The sequence below is a fragment of the Salmo salar genome, chromosome ssa09 (assembly GCF_905237065.1).
Source record: "Salmo salar chromosome ssa09, Ssal_v3.1, whole genome shotgun sequence".
NCBI classification, from domain to species: domain Eukaryota; kingdom Metazoa; phylum Chordata; class Actinopteri; order Salmoniformes; family Salmonidae; genus Salmo; species Salmo salar.
In genome coordinates this window covers 29,983,546-29,998,491 of record NC_059450.1, presented here as the reverse complement: position 1 = coordinate 29,998,491, position 14,946 = coordinate 29,983,546, and the positions used below count along the sequence as shown (strand labels likewise).

Sequence of the window (14,946 nt, the reverse complement as noted above, 5' to 3'; positions counted from 1 at the left end):
AAAGCTTGAAGAGGATCTGCAGAGAAGAATGGGAGAAACTCCCCAAATACAGGTGTGCCAAGCTTGTAGCGTCATACCCAAGGAGACTCAAGGCTGTAATTGCTGCCAAAGGTGCTTTAACAATGTACTGAGTAAAGGGTCTGAATACTGAAGTAAATGTGATATTTCAGGGGGTTTTTATATTTGAAAAAAATACTAAAAACCTGTTTTTGCTTGGTCATGGGGAATTGTGTAGGTTGATGAAGAAAAAAATGATTTAGTCAATTTTTGAATAAGTCTGTAATGTAACAAAATGTGGAGAAAGTCAAGGGGGCTGAATAATTTCCAAATGCACTGTATATTCCCCTTCATGAAGACGGTCTGGATTTTCCATCCGAAGGCTTTGTCATTTCTCCTTGTCATGCCGAGTCATATGAGCTTCTCTTATTCCCCCTCGGGACTCTTTTCTGAATGGCCTGGCTGTCCCTCTTGTGTTTCCTGATCACTTCAGGCTTTGAGGGAGCATGCTATGACTAAATAATTTGCCTTCACCTGCAGAGGTTTCTTTGAGAATGCACCACTGAAAAGTAGACCGACAAGGCAAAATGACTAATCTTTGTAGTATGAAAATCAGAAGCTCCGTGGTAGGATTCCCATGAGCTTTTAAGCTTGTACTTATACGCATGACAATAACCACACTGACAATAGTCTCAGAGTTCTACCAGACTGTTTGTACACACACACACAGGTAATCAAAGTTACTGTATATCCCTCATCACATGACTTTAATCACAGTAAACATCTGAGAGTTCCTCATGTCTGGGAAGCTCTGACTCCCCAGGGAAATTGTTCACTGCTGCCAGTCTTGGCCCCACCCTTACAGGAAATGCCAGTGTCCTCGGCTATAATAACATTACAAATGACCCATACAAGTCTATGGATAGATGGTACAGCTCATCATATGGCTGTAACACATTCACAAGCCTGATAGACCAGCGTCTTGGGACTTGAGTCCCTTATTCTGTTCAGGCATTTGTGATGTGCCATTTTATCTGCATAATAGTGTGTTCGTCTTGAACAATGACCTTTCAGCATATGTGTAATTTATTTAACATAATTGCATGATTCAGTCTCGTAAAGAAATATGACTGAAGTTCTGAAAAATTACCATATTTTTTCATCAATCTCCAACAGATGGAAAAACACCAGAAATCAAGGCAATGTTAAATATGTATTGTTTTAATTTACTGGAGTGTGTGGCTTGCTTTACCTTTCCACAAACAATGGAAAGCATTTACAATAGTCAAACTTTACGTATTTAAAAATATAAATCTTTGTATTCACATCCATTTACAATATAATACATGTAGGTGTTATTACATCGTTGGTTGGATGTATGCTGTGATAATGAGTCTCTTTCAGAGCCATAAAGACTTATTTATTGGCATCCATTTTGTTTATTTGGCATCTTCTCAGTGGTTCACACTGTCCATCATCACTTTGTCAGTCTGTTGTACCCCTGCTGTACCAGTCTTCTGCCATCCTCTACCTCAGGTTGGCACCACTTCGGCATGCGACTGTACCAAAGCTAAAGCCTGTGCACAGATGAGCTTCTGTCTCTGCCTGTACTACTGTTCTTTGGAGGTTCTGTGGTCTATTTTCTAATGGCACCCATTCCATTGAACGTCATCATACCAACATGTCACCTGCGAAAGGAAAGGAGAAGGTGGATTAGAACCAAAGTTCACTCATGACTATCTAAAACGTCTAATCTGCTGGGTTCACTCATGACATACAGCTAGATATGCTGAACCGTTTTCCCAGTTTAGTATCACTTCAGAACTATATGGCAAAACCCTATACCCTATGTAAGCAATCACACACAGTAGCGATGTGTCACACTCACAGTCCAAATAAACTCACATCAGAGTTAAGTCACACTCACCACTTCATCATCAGACTGTCCCTCCTCTTCCTCACTGTCCTCAGACTCACTGTCTGGCAGTTCTCTCAGCTCCTGAGCCGTCAGCTCATACAGTTCCCTTTCGATGGAGGCGTTCTGGCGTCCGTAGGTCAAGTGGTACGGCGTGTGACCGCCATAGGTCAGGCTGTTGACATTCGCCCCTTTACTGACCAGGAGCAGCACCAAGTCCAGGTTCTGTAGGTCAACAGCCAGGTGGAGAGGGCTGCGGCCATTGCACTGCTCCTGGAACACCAAGGGACAAATAAGTACCAAATAAGTTAACGGAAAATACACAGCATTTGGATGCTTTTTATTAAATGTGCACGGCATTATAGTCAAATGAGTGGACTATTGTGAAGGTAGGGTTGAAGAAAGACTAAGTTGTTGCATGCATACCTGTGCATCGATGTCAGCGCCGAGATCAACAAGGCTCTCCACTAGCGAGAGGAAGCCATGGATAGAGACCAGATGCAAACAGTTCTGACCTGAAACAGAGAGCAGAGGAAGACCAATGGTCAGAGAAAAAGGATAACACTTTACATTAAGCTGCCCTTATACCTGTGTAGTAACTGTAATTACTGCAGTTGTTAAACATTATTAGGTAATTGCTTAGTTTCAGTATGGCCACAGGTTCCCTACCAGCTGAAACAAGTAACAGAAAATAGACTAGACCCTTCTTACCACTGTAGTTTGGCGTGGCCATGATGGCTGGGAGCTGGGTAGAGCAGCCCTGGGTCTGGGTGAGGACACTGAAGCAGGTGAGAGAGCCCTTCCTGCAGGCGATGTGAAGGGCTGTGTTGCCACTGTCGTCCACTAGCGTGGGGTCACAGCCAGCCTTCAGGAGACGCTCCACTATCTCAGCCTGCTCTGTGATCACTGCCAGGTGGAGAGGAGTCTATGGGGGAGGAGGGATTTGGTTAGGAACTGGAAGTATGGGTCTCACACAGAAAAACTTTATTGTAAGTGTGCATCTACTTCACTCTCTCGTACATACACATACACCTTGTATTCTACCTATGCAGGTTTTAGCTGTATTTACCTGTCTCTGGTAGTTATGTTGATTGAGGAAAGGCTCATTGCATGACAGCTCTATCATCTTCCTTGCACAGTCCTTGGCTTCATGGATAATGGCAAGGTGGAGAAGCCTGCATAGATTTAAAAAGAAGTAAGAAAAAAAGGATGTATTATTTAACTGCTCAGATTACTCAACAAAATAAATGAATATGACATGTAGGGGTTTAAAATGTAGAATGAGAAAACGGCAGCACTTCATAGACTTCACACTTTTTCCCCCTCAAGCTATTTCTACTAGTGGTGGCTTGACGCACTGGCATACGTTGCAGCGCGTGGTTTCTGGCACGAGGCCTGGGACTTTCCCGGCTGGGGCAGTGTGAGCGCCGCCCATTTGACCCCCGGCCATAGTACATTCCGTTCTGATAGCCTTTTGTTTACGTACAGTCCACAATGACCATAATAATCACTCTGACTGTAACTCCCCCCAATACCTTCCTTGTGCATTGTTTAGAGGCTGCTTTGCATGCAAATGCTAACAATAACTGTTGCACACTGGAAGGCACCCACAATTGCGCAAAAATTACTCAACTACAAAAATAAGCGTACATTTGTTTTTATATTGTCACATTCACCGGATAGGTGCAGTGAAATGTATTGTATGCCATAGTAGTAAGGCGCCCCTGAAGCAAATTAGAGTTAAGTGCCTTGCTCAAGGGCACATCGATTGATTTTCACCTTGTCGGCTCGGATATTCAAACCAGGACCCTTAGGTGAACTGCCCACCGCTCTAACCGTTAGGTTACCTATATAGCCTAAAAATAACAATAATAATGCATTATTTATAGTAGACTTGGTGTAACTATCTTCTGACATGGAAAAAAACTTGAATGTCCACAGATGGTATTATAGTTTCTCAACTTACGTGTCTCCATCCTCTGAAACTTGTTCCTTCCACGGTTCATTGCCGCATTCGTCTCTCTGCGGTGGGGGACAATCCACACGAAGACGCTCGAGCTCACAGGCGACAACTTTATATTCCTCATCTTTGAGAGAGTCGAGGCCACTGTCCAGCCGCTCTTCATTGAAAGATTTAACTTTCCCATCCTTAGAATGTCGACCATCAGTGTTACAATCCATGTGGTTGAGGATTCTCGTTCGATGAAGGTCCATTGACACTGGCTTCTGTGTTTGTTGTAATTCAGAACTTTACATACACCAGCATTAAATTATAGCAGTGCCCGAGGGGGAGGAGTCAACACAGGGTGGGGGATTTCCAGGCGGATTGCACTGTCACATATTTCAATTCTGCATTTTCATTATTGTGGCCGTTTATCCAACATGAAACGAACCCCCTTAAAAAAAACAACATATTAGGTTTATGTTAGAACACTGCAGAGGGCATTTGAAGTTTTGAGAAATGTGCATAATCCTACATAAATGCAAATAATAGCCTAAATAAAATCAAGACTATTCACTCATTTAGTTGATTAAAAGTAAGCAAAATATAATTTTGCCTGATTATAGTGCATGGCGTTGGCTACTTGCAGAATAGATCATATAGCCTATTGGCTGAGTAGGCCTGTCAATACATTTTATTTTGTCAAATATTTTATCTCTCTGTACAATGATAGGCCTAATGAGACAGAACTGCATTACAATTAGAAAACTCCTGTCTGCTTAGAGTGCATCCAGAAAGTATTTGGACCACTTTACTTTTTCAACATTTTGTTGTGTTACAGCCTTATTCTAATTATAATTTTTTTTAATCTCCTCATCAATCTACACACAATACCCCATTATGACAAAGCAAAAACAGGTTTTTATAATGTTTGCATGTATTAAAAAAAAGAACTGAAATACAAATCACATAAGTATTCAGACCGTTTACTCAGTACTTTGTTGAAGCACCTCTTCTCTGCAGATCCTCTCAAGCCCTGTCAGGTTGGATGGGGAGCGTCGCTGCAAAGCTATTTTCAGGTCTCCCCAGAGATGTTCGATCGGGTTCCAGTCCAGGCTCTGGCTGGGCCACTCAAGGACATCCAGAGACTTGTCCCGAAGCCACTCCTGCTTTGTCTTGGCTGTGTGCTTAGGGTCATTGTCCAGTTGGAAGGTGAACCTTCGCCCCAGTCTGAGGTACTGTCACGTTCTTGGAAATGAGCGGACCAAGGCGCAGTGTGAGTATAGTTCCACATATTTATTTAAGTGAAACTAACAAAACAAAATAACAAAACTTACAAAGACCGCTCTTCAGGGCGAGTGCGAGGAGCAGGCACAGGACGTACCAAACTGGGGAGGCGCACTGGAGGCCTGATGCGTGGGGCCGGCGCAGGTTGCACTAGACTGGTGACACGCTCTTCTGGGCGAGTGCGAGGAGGAGGCACAGGACGTACCGGACTGGGGAGGCGCACTGGAGGCCAGATGCGTGGAGCCGACACAGGTTTCACCAGACTGCTAACCGGATCTTCTGGTCGAATGTTGAGCAGAACACACTTGCACAACATCTCTCTCCCAACTTCTCCATTGCCTCCCTGACAGTCTCTGGCTCTTCCCGCGGCTCAGCCACCAGCTCCATGTGCCCCCCCCAAAAAATATCTTGGGGTTTCTGTGGCCGTGGTCTGACGACACGCTCCTCCAGAGTTCACCATTCCGGCTCTGGCACTCTCCTCGGCTCGACCGGCCACCCCTTGTGCCCATCCCCCCAAAAATCTTGGGGTTGTCCTTGGGCTTTCTGTGGCCGCGAACCCTGGCGTCGTCGCTGTCCTCCATTATTACCTTCTGTCTGCCGCCAAGGAAGGGTTTTGCATCCACCCATCACTTCTTCCCATGTCCAAAACTCCTTTACCTGGTGAACACGCTGCTTGGTCCTGGTTTGGTGGGATATTCTGTCACGTTCTTGGAAATGAGCAGACCAAGGCGCAGCGTGAGTATAGTTCCACATATTTATTTAAGTGAAACTAACAAAACAAAATAACAAAACTTACAAAGACCATGAGGACGTAGTGCCCAAACACACTAACAATCAATATCCCACAAAACACAGGTGGGGAAATAGCTACCTAAATATGGTTCCCAATCAGAGGCAACGATAAACAGCTGCCTCTAATTGGGAACCACATTAGCACCAACATAGAAATAGATATACTAGATCACCCCCTAGTCACGCCCTGACCTACTACACCATAGAGAACCAAGGGCTCTCTATGGTCAGGGCGTGACAGGGCGTGATCTGGTGCAGGTTCTCTCTAAGGATCTCTCTGTACTTTGCTCTGTTCATCTTTACCTCGATCCTGACTAGTCTCCCAGTCCCTGAGGCTGAAAAACATCCCCTCAGTATGATGCTGCCACCACCATGCTTCACCGTAGGGATGGTGCCAGGTTTCCTCCAGACATGACACTTGGCATTCAGGCCAAAGAGTTTAATCTTGGTTTCATCAGACCAGAGAATCTTCTTTCTCATGGTCTGAGAGTTCTTTAGGTGCCTTTTGGCAAACTCCAAGGAGGCTGTCATGTGTCTTTTACTGAAGAGTGGCTTCCGTCTGGCCACTCTACCATAAAGGCCTGATTGGTGGAGTGCTGCAGAGAAGGTTGTCCTTCTGGAAGTTTCTCCCATCTCCACAGAGGAACTCTGGAGCTCTGCCAGAGTGACCATCGGGTTCTTGGACACCTCCCTGACCAAGGCCCTTCTCCCCATTGCTCAGTTTGGCTGGGCAGCCAGCTCTAGAGGAAGAGTCTTGGTGATTCCAAACTTCTTCCATTTAAGAATGATGGAGGCCACTGTGCTCTTGGGGACCTTCACTGCTGCAGACATTTTTTGGTACCCTTCCCAGATCTGTCCCTCGACACAATCCTGTCTCGGCGCTCTACGGACAATTCCTTCGACCTTGTGGCTTGGTTTTTGCTCTGACATGCACTGTCAACTATGGGACCTTAAATTGACAGGTGTGTTCCTTTCCAAATCATGTCCAATCAATTGAATTTACCACAGATGTGGACTCCAATCAAGTTGTAGAAACATCAAGGGTGATCAATGGAAACAGGATGTACCTGAGCTCAATTTTGAGTCTCATAGCAAAGGGTCTGAATACTTATCTAAATAAAGTTTTCCTGTGTTTTATTTTTAATACATTTGCAAATAAAAACCTGTTTTTCACTTTGTCATTATGGGGTATTGTGTGAAGATTGATGAGGGGAAAAAATGTTTTCTTCCATTTCAGAATAAGGCTGTAACGTAACAAAATGTGGAAGAAGGGAACGGGTCTGAATAGTTTCCGAATACACTGTATTTATCCTTGATGCCAATCGACTGTTGTTTAATGTGTGTGGTGTGAACAACATAGTGAAATCCAGGGGTCTTTCTATTTGCACAACACAGGAAGAAACACAATCATACACATCAAGGTACATTTCTCTTCAAATGAAAGCAAAAGAAACATAGCAACTATCTCCATGTGTTACCAGACCACACTGACAGGAACATACACACTAGTGGTGGTAACCACTGTTTATCTGACCTTACTGACAGAACATGACTAATGATTGGCACGTCTGAAATGACCCAGCTGAACTTGAAAAGAAGACCAGTTTGTTGCCATTTTGAGTCTCTCTGTCTGTATGGGTGAACCATGATCTGATCAATAACCTGTATAGCAAGACAATTAATCATTTGACGAGGCCGGTGGCAAGTATTACCTGAAGTGCAGTTTATTCCACTGTGGCACAAGACCATATGATTAATCTGACTTTAATTCAAGTCTAGGTATGTAAGGTCATTACTTTCTTTTATCTCATGTTATGATAGTCCTTTTTTGACATGTTCTCTTTAGATGTTCTACGGAGTCACATGACTGAGTGGACCGGATGTGGTAGGAAACTCCTGGCACATGAAGTACTTTTTGAGGAACAACAACGTCTGTGCATGGAAAGATGGGAGACTGTGTTATTACACAACCCTGGGTTGTCTGCACTGAAACAGTAATATTAAGTGTGCGTGCAGAAAAGACACACACACAGGTTTCAGCCTGAGAATATTTTCATATTCACAACAAAGAGAACAGCAAATCTCCATTAACTATCTTCTGCAAAAAATGTCTTATAACATTGGAATATAAACTTTTTTCACAACACTAGTGCTGCAGTTAGATTATGTCTGATGGGTGGATGGGAGTTTCAGGGGAAACTCAACTTTAAACCCCATAATCTGCATCTTACTGGGGGAAGGGAGGAGGACAGGGTGGAGGAAGGGCATGTATGGGAATCCCTAAAACTCCACAGGGCAGAAATTTCAGAAACACAAACACTGAGCAATGGGCATGAGCAGACAAGTATGGACATGTACAGTACAGTAATAGTGAGTCATAATTAATACTAGTGAATCACTGAATCAAAATGTAAATGATGAGTGTGCTGCCTTGTCAAACAACCAGTCCAACCCAATGGAAAACAGTAGTGTGTGTTAATTGAATTGAATTGATGACATTGTGTATTTTGTGTGCAACTTTGTCATTACAGTTGGCATTTCGTTGTGACATATTATCCAGGCAAGGTGATGGTATGAATCATGACTCCTTTCTTTGGATTCCTCCGGACTTCCCAGTGAGTAAATTAGTAAAGCATACCAGGTGAGGTGAGTCAGGTGTGTGTGTGTGTGTGTGTGTGTGTGTGTGTGTGTGTGTGTGTGTGTGTGTGTGTGTGTGTGTGTGTGTGTGTGTGTGTGTGTGTGTGTGTGTGAGAGAGAGAGGGAAATAGAAAGATCATGCTCCTTCCCCATGGTTTAGCGAATATTTGAACAATGTGGGGAATGCAGTTTCCTTTCAGTTTCTTGTCCAGAGAAGAGAAAGGGTTGGCAGATGGAATAACAGGCATATTTATAGATCCTTCAGCTAAAATGACTCATTTATCTAAAAAGTAAATAATTTACTAGAATCATTTACAGTATCCTGTTTAAACTTCCTCAACATTGTCCTTGTTATATTATGGCGTTTATTAGTCACATGCACAAGGTTGTCGATTTAATTGCAGGGTACAGTAAAATTCCTCTAAAAGTGCAGGTCAAAAAGAGAAGTGAATTATAGTAAATGCATGGAAATAAGCCACAAAGTATTAGCATATAGGCTAGCTGAAAAGAACACAATCTTTGTTCTCTGATGATATGCTGTGGCATGTTAATACTGTGACCAAACATTTTTCATACCATTAGCCCTACTCAGACATGTAGGGGAATATAAGGGAATGCTTTATTTTCTTATTTAAAGGCAGACTGAAAACACCTGATTTGGATGCATTTCATGTCTTGGGATGAGAAGATATCACCAACTACACAACAGCAAAATATCAGTTCAAGCTCAATAACATAAGAACAGGGCTACCAACTCTTGAAGAAAGCTTGGGGTGAGATTTGCTATGTGAATTTCATTCCCCCCTAGTACAACCCCTAGACAGGTAAAATTGTAGCCTACTGTTTCAAAGCTCATTTCCTACAATTCGAGGCATTTTGACATTAGGCCTATGACCAGAGTGGATTTAAAAAAAAAAAATAAAACACAGGTCATGTGTATTCAGTATGCTTTGAACATTAAATGAACACTCAAAATTGGACGACTTTGTTACTTTGCGATATTTGGGGGATGAAATTTAAAGTATAATAATATTTTTTTGTGCATATCTTTCGGTGGTTTGACAGTTTATTCTGACAGTAATGAAATGAGATCGGAAGACAGGCAAATACCAGAAACAGTGTGAAGGTTGGAAGCAGGGATTGATCCCTGTTGTCAGGTAAATACCAGAAACAGTGTGAAAGTTGGAAGCAGGGATTGATCCCTGTTGTCAGGTAAATACCAGAAACAGTGTGAAGGTTGGAAGCAGGGATTGATCCCTGTTGTCAGGTAAATACCAGAAACAGTGTGAAAGTTGGAAGCAGGGATTGATCCCTGTTGTCAGGTAAATACCAGAAACAGTGTGAAGGTTGGAAGCAGGGATTGATCCCTGTTGTCAGGTAAATACCAGAAACAGTGTGAAGGTTGGAAGCAGGGATTGATCCCTTTTGTCAGGTAGAAAGTTGTCTGCAACGTGCCGGCAGACTGTTACAACTACACCAAGGCTCTGTACAGGAAATATTAATGGTTAATGGCAGTGGGTAACCAAATCATAGATTGCAGTCTCCTTGTCCATAGACTGCTTTCAAGGTATGGGCACAAACATTTCGTATTTTGTAATTTGGGTGAACTATCTCTTTATAATGGGTCTGGAAGAAACTTCTGCTTGCTCTCCAGAAGGGTTGGCCACTCCTGATCTATGTTTCCCAAGTGATGGGTGTTTGAAAATGTTCTTGTTATAACCATTAATTTCTCAAAATTACCAAACCTTCAAGAAAAATCGAATGAATATCAATATTCAGGTGGTTTAAGCCTACTAGTTGAATATCCTTGTCATCATCGTACTCTACATAGACGCGTTTTTGAGCTGCCTAGCATGTGCACAATACTAAAATGGAAAAAATTATATTTGATTCCTGGAGCATTTAATATCCTGTGCTTATTTGTATAACTTATTAATAACTGTCCATGAATGGCTGCACAAATACATTGCCTCACATAATTCATTTTCAAAGACACAAGTAGGCATATGAGATTTAAAATATGTGATTACAATGGCAAAATTGGGAAGAAGTGGAATAATAAAATAAGTTTGGGGAATAACAGTAGTGTCCTTGCTGACAAGCACAGTAATTACCCTATAGCCCATTGTTAAGAATGATAATTGTTCCACTGATCAAACTAAGTAAATAGATAATAACATCTCCTAGACAAGATTACATAAATCTGCCCGACACACTAACCAAATTATTTAAATTTTTATTGTCCCCTCTCTAGAATCTAAATTACAATTTTGGGTTCACAATCTGTTTGACAAAATGATTTTCATAATTACAATATGTCACCTAACCAAACTTCCCTGCTAAAACATATTGTAGGTCTGCCAATCACCAAACGAGGGGACTAATGCAAATGTGGATGAAAGTTGGCATTATGTCACGGCTGTCGTATAGAGGGGACCAAAGTGCAGCGTGGTTGAAGTTCCACATGTTATTAAATCCATGAAACCTTTGCAATACACAAATAACTGAAAATGACAAAAAACAACAAACCGTGACGCAGAGAGAAACAAACACTACTCAAAATATAATAACCCACAAAACCCAGGAAGAAAAACCCCTACTTAAATATGATCTCCAATTAGAGACAACGAGGACCAGCTGCCTCCAATTGGAGATCAACCCCAAAAACAACAACATAGAAATAGAAAAACTAGAACTAAAACATAGAAATAGAAAACATAGACAAACCACCCAAAACACCCCCTGTCACGCCCTGACCTACTCTACTATAGAAAATGACATCTTACTAGGGTCAGGACGTGACACATTAGTACATGCTGTGTCAATAGGCACGGGTGTAAATGCAACCTAATTTTGTTTAAAATATTGTACATAAAACACTATTTTACAGTTTTATAAACTCAGCGGAGAACTTCTCGCTCTCCATTCAGCTCCACTCCCTTGTGGGGCATTTATTTAAAACATGCATCCAATCCCCTTAATCCCTTACATTTAATTTTTATTTAACCTTTATTTAACTAAGCTATTCAGTTAACAAATTCTTATTTACAACGACAAGAGAGACAACACAACACTACATAGAGAACTAAAACAACAACATAGCAAGGCAGCAACACATGACAACACAGCATGGTAGGAACACAACATGACAACAACATGTTAGCAACAACATGGTAGCAGCACAACACATGGTACAAACATTATTGCGCACAGACAACAGCAGAAAGGGCAAGAAGGTAGAGACAACAATACATCACGCAAAGCTGCCACAACTGTCAGTAAGAGTGTCCATGATTGAGTCTTTGAATGAAGAGATTGAGATAAAACTGTCCAGTTTGAGTGTTTGTTGCAGCTCGTTCCAGTCACTAGCTGCAGCAAACTGAAAAGACAAGCGACAAAGGGATGTGTGTGCTTTGGGGACCTTTAACAGAATGTGACTGGCAGAACGGGTGTTGTATGTGGAGGATGAGGGCTGCAGTAGATATCTCAGATAGGGGGGAGTGAGGCCTAAGTGGGTTTTATAAATACGCATCAACCAGTGTTGCGACGGGTATGCAGAGATGACCATTTTACAGAGGAACATAACTAGACAAATCATATGCTTCAATCATATGCTTCAATGTGCCGTGGTTCACAGTGCTGTGGCAAGACAGCACAATGATAGAGGTTCAGGTCGTGATGTTAAATTGCAGGCACAGCTGCTTTGATTTCAAAAGGATTTGGAGAACAGTTGAACAGTTAACGAGCTGACTATACAATGGACGAATTAGAAAAATAAAAGCAGTACTTTTCAGTGCGCGAGATGTGTGCGGTGAGAGCGTAAGAAGAGGGTCAAATGCGTGAGAGTTGGCAGCTCTGTAAGAATCAGACATTCTGAAATACAGTGAAAAATCTAGTGTGCATGTAGTACCCATATGACAGCATATGCACACACTAATCACAAGAAACCAGAAGATGGCGACAGAGGACAACATAAAAAATTAAAAGGCTACTGGATGTTCTAAAGACTTTTTGATTCACCAGTCGACTTAAAAATATATATATATATTTATTTGACCTTTATTTAACTAGGCAAGTCAGCAGAAACAAATTCTTATTACAATGACGGCCTACCCCGGCCAAACCCGGACGACGCTGGGCCAATTGTGCGCTGCCCTATGGGACTCCCAATCATGGCCGGATGTGAAGCAGCTTGGATTTTAGGCCTACAGCAGTACGCCTATATTCTCTAGTCTAGCAAGATACATGGAGACAGGGAGAAAGAAAGACAAGGTAAAATAAAGAAAAGTTTCCATTTAACTGTATATACCTAAACATAAAGACTGTCTATGTCTTCTTTCTAACGGGCAGAATGCGTAGACGAAATGGCTGGTGTGTTTACGGACATATTCAATAGCTCCCCATCTCAGTCTGCTGTCCCCACATGCTTCAAGATGGCCACCATTGTTCCTGTACCCAAGAAGGCAAAGATAACTGAACTAAACTCAGCAAAAAAAGAAACGTCCTCTCACTGTCAACTGTGTTTGTTTTCAGCAAACTTAACATGTTTGTATGAACATAACAAGATTCAACAGCTGAGACACAAACTGAACAAGTTCCACAGACATGTGACTAACAGCAATGGAATAATGTGTCCCTGAACAAAATGGGGGGTGTGGCCACCAGCTGCATTAAGTACTGCAGTGCATCTCCTCCTTATGGACTGCACCAGATTTGCCAGTTCTTGCTGTGAGATGTTACCCCACTCTTCCACCAAGGCACCTGCAAGTTCCCGGACATTTCTGGGGGGAATGGCCCTAGCCCTCACCCTCCGATCCAACAGGTCCCAGACGTGCTCAATGGGATTGAGATCCAGGCTCTTCGCTGGCCATGGCAGAACACTGACATTCTTGTCTTGCAGGAAATCATGCACAGAATGAGCAGCATGGTTGGTGGCATTGTCATGCTGGATGGTCATGTCAGGATGAGCCTACAGGAAGGGTACCACATGAGGGAGGAGGATGTCTTCCCTGTAACGCACAGTGTTGAGATTGCCTGCAATGACAACAAGCTCAGTCCGAGGATGCTGTGATACACCGCCCCAGACCATGACGAACCCGCCACCTCTAAATCGATCCCGCTCCAGAGTACAGGCCTCAGTGTAATGCTCATTCCTTCGACGATAAATGCGAATCCGACCATCACCCCTGGTGAGACAAAACCGCGACTCGTCAGTGAAGAGCACTTTTTGCCAATCCCATCTGGTCCAGCGACAGTGAGTTTGTGCCCATAGGCAACGTTGTTGCCGGTGATGTCTGGTGAGGACCTGCCTTACAACAGGCCTACAAGCCCTCAGTCCAGCCTCTCTCATCCATTGTGGACAGTCTGAGCATTGATGGAGGGATTGTGTGTTCCTGGTGTAACTCGGGCAGTTGTTGTTTCCATCCTGTACCTGTCCCGCAGGTGTGCTGTTCGGATGTACCGATCCTGTGCAGGTGTTGTTACACGTGGTCTGCCACTGCGAGGATGATCAGCTGTCTGTCCTGTCTCCCCGTAGCGCTGTCTTAGGCGTCTCACAGTACAGACATTGCAATTTATTGCCCTGGCCACATCTGCAGACCTCATGCCTCCTTGCAGCATGCCTAAGGCACGTTCACCCAGATGAGCAGGGACCCTGGGAATCTTTCTTTTGGTGTTTTTCAGTCAGTAGAAAGGCCTCTTTAGTGCCCTACGTTTTCATAACTGTGACTAATTGCCTACCGGCTGTAAACTGTTAGTGTCTTAACGACCGTTCCACAGGTGCATGTTCATTAATTGTTTGTGGTTCATTGAAAATGCATGGGAAACAGTGTTTAAATCTTTTAGAATGAAGATCTGTGAAATTATTTGGATTTTTACGAATTATCTTTGAAAGACAGGGTCCTGAAAAAGGGACGTTTCTTTTTTTGCTGAGTTTAAATGACTACTGCCCTGTAGCACTCACTTCTGTCATCATGAAGTGCTTTGAGAGACAAGTCAAGGATCATATCACCTCCACCTTACCGGCCACCCTAGACCCACTTCAGTTTGCATACCGCCCTAACAGGTCCACAGACGATGCAATCGCCATCACACTGCACAATCCCATCTGGACAAGAGGAATACCTATGTAAGAATGCTGTTCATTGACTACAGCTCTGCATTCAGCACCATAGTACCCTCCAAACTAACCATTAAGCTGGAGGCCCTGGGCCTCAACCCCGCCCTGTGCAATTGGGTCCCGGACTTTCTGTCGGGCCTCCCCCATGTGGTGAAAGTAGAAACAACATCTCCACCTCGCTGACACTCAACACTTGGGCCCCACAAGGGTGAGTGCTCAGCCCCCTCCTGTACTCCCTGTTCACCCACGACTGTATGG

General features: G+C 43.1%; 1 protein-coding gene across 1 annotated transcript; it reads right to left on the bottom strand.

The window, feature by feature from the left end:
- Positions 1 to 1,197: 1,197 nt before the first annotated feature.
- On the bottom strand, positions 1,198 to 4,185 carry nfkbiab (nuclear factor of kappa light polypeptide gene enhancer in B-cells inhibitor, alpha b). Its single transcript, XM_014211117.2, has 6 exons — positions 3,879 to 4,185; positions 2,982 to 3,087; positions 2,624 to 2,837; positions 2,339 to 2,427; positions 1,925 to 2,185; positions 1,198 to 1,685 (listed from the first exon to the last, which is right to left on the bottom strand). The coding sequence occupies exons 1-6, from the start codon at positions 4,124 to 4,126 to the stop codon at positions 1,641 to 1,643; spliced, it is 963 nt and encodes a 320-aa protein (XP_014066592.1). The 5' UTR covers positions 4,127 to 4,185; the 3' UTR covers positions 1,198 to 1,640.
- Positions 4,186 to 14,946: the final 10,761 nt, after the last annotated feature.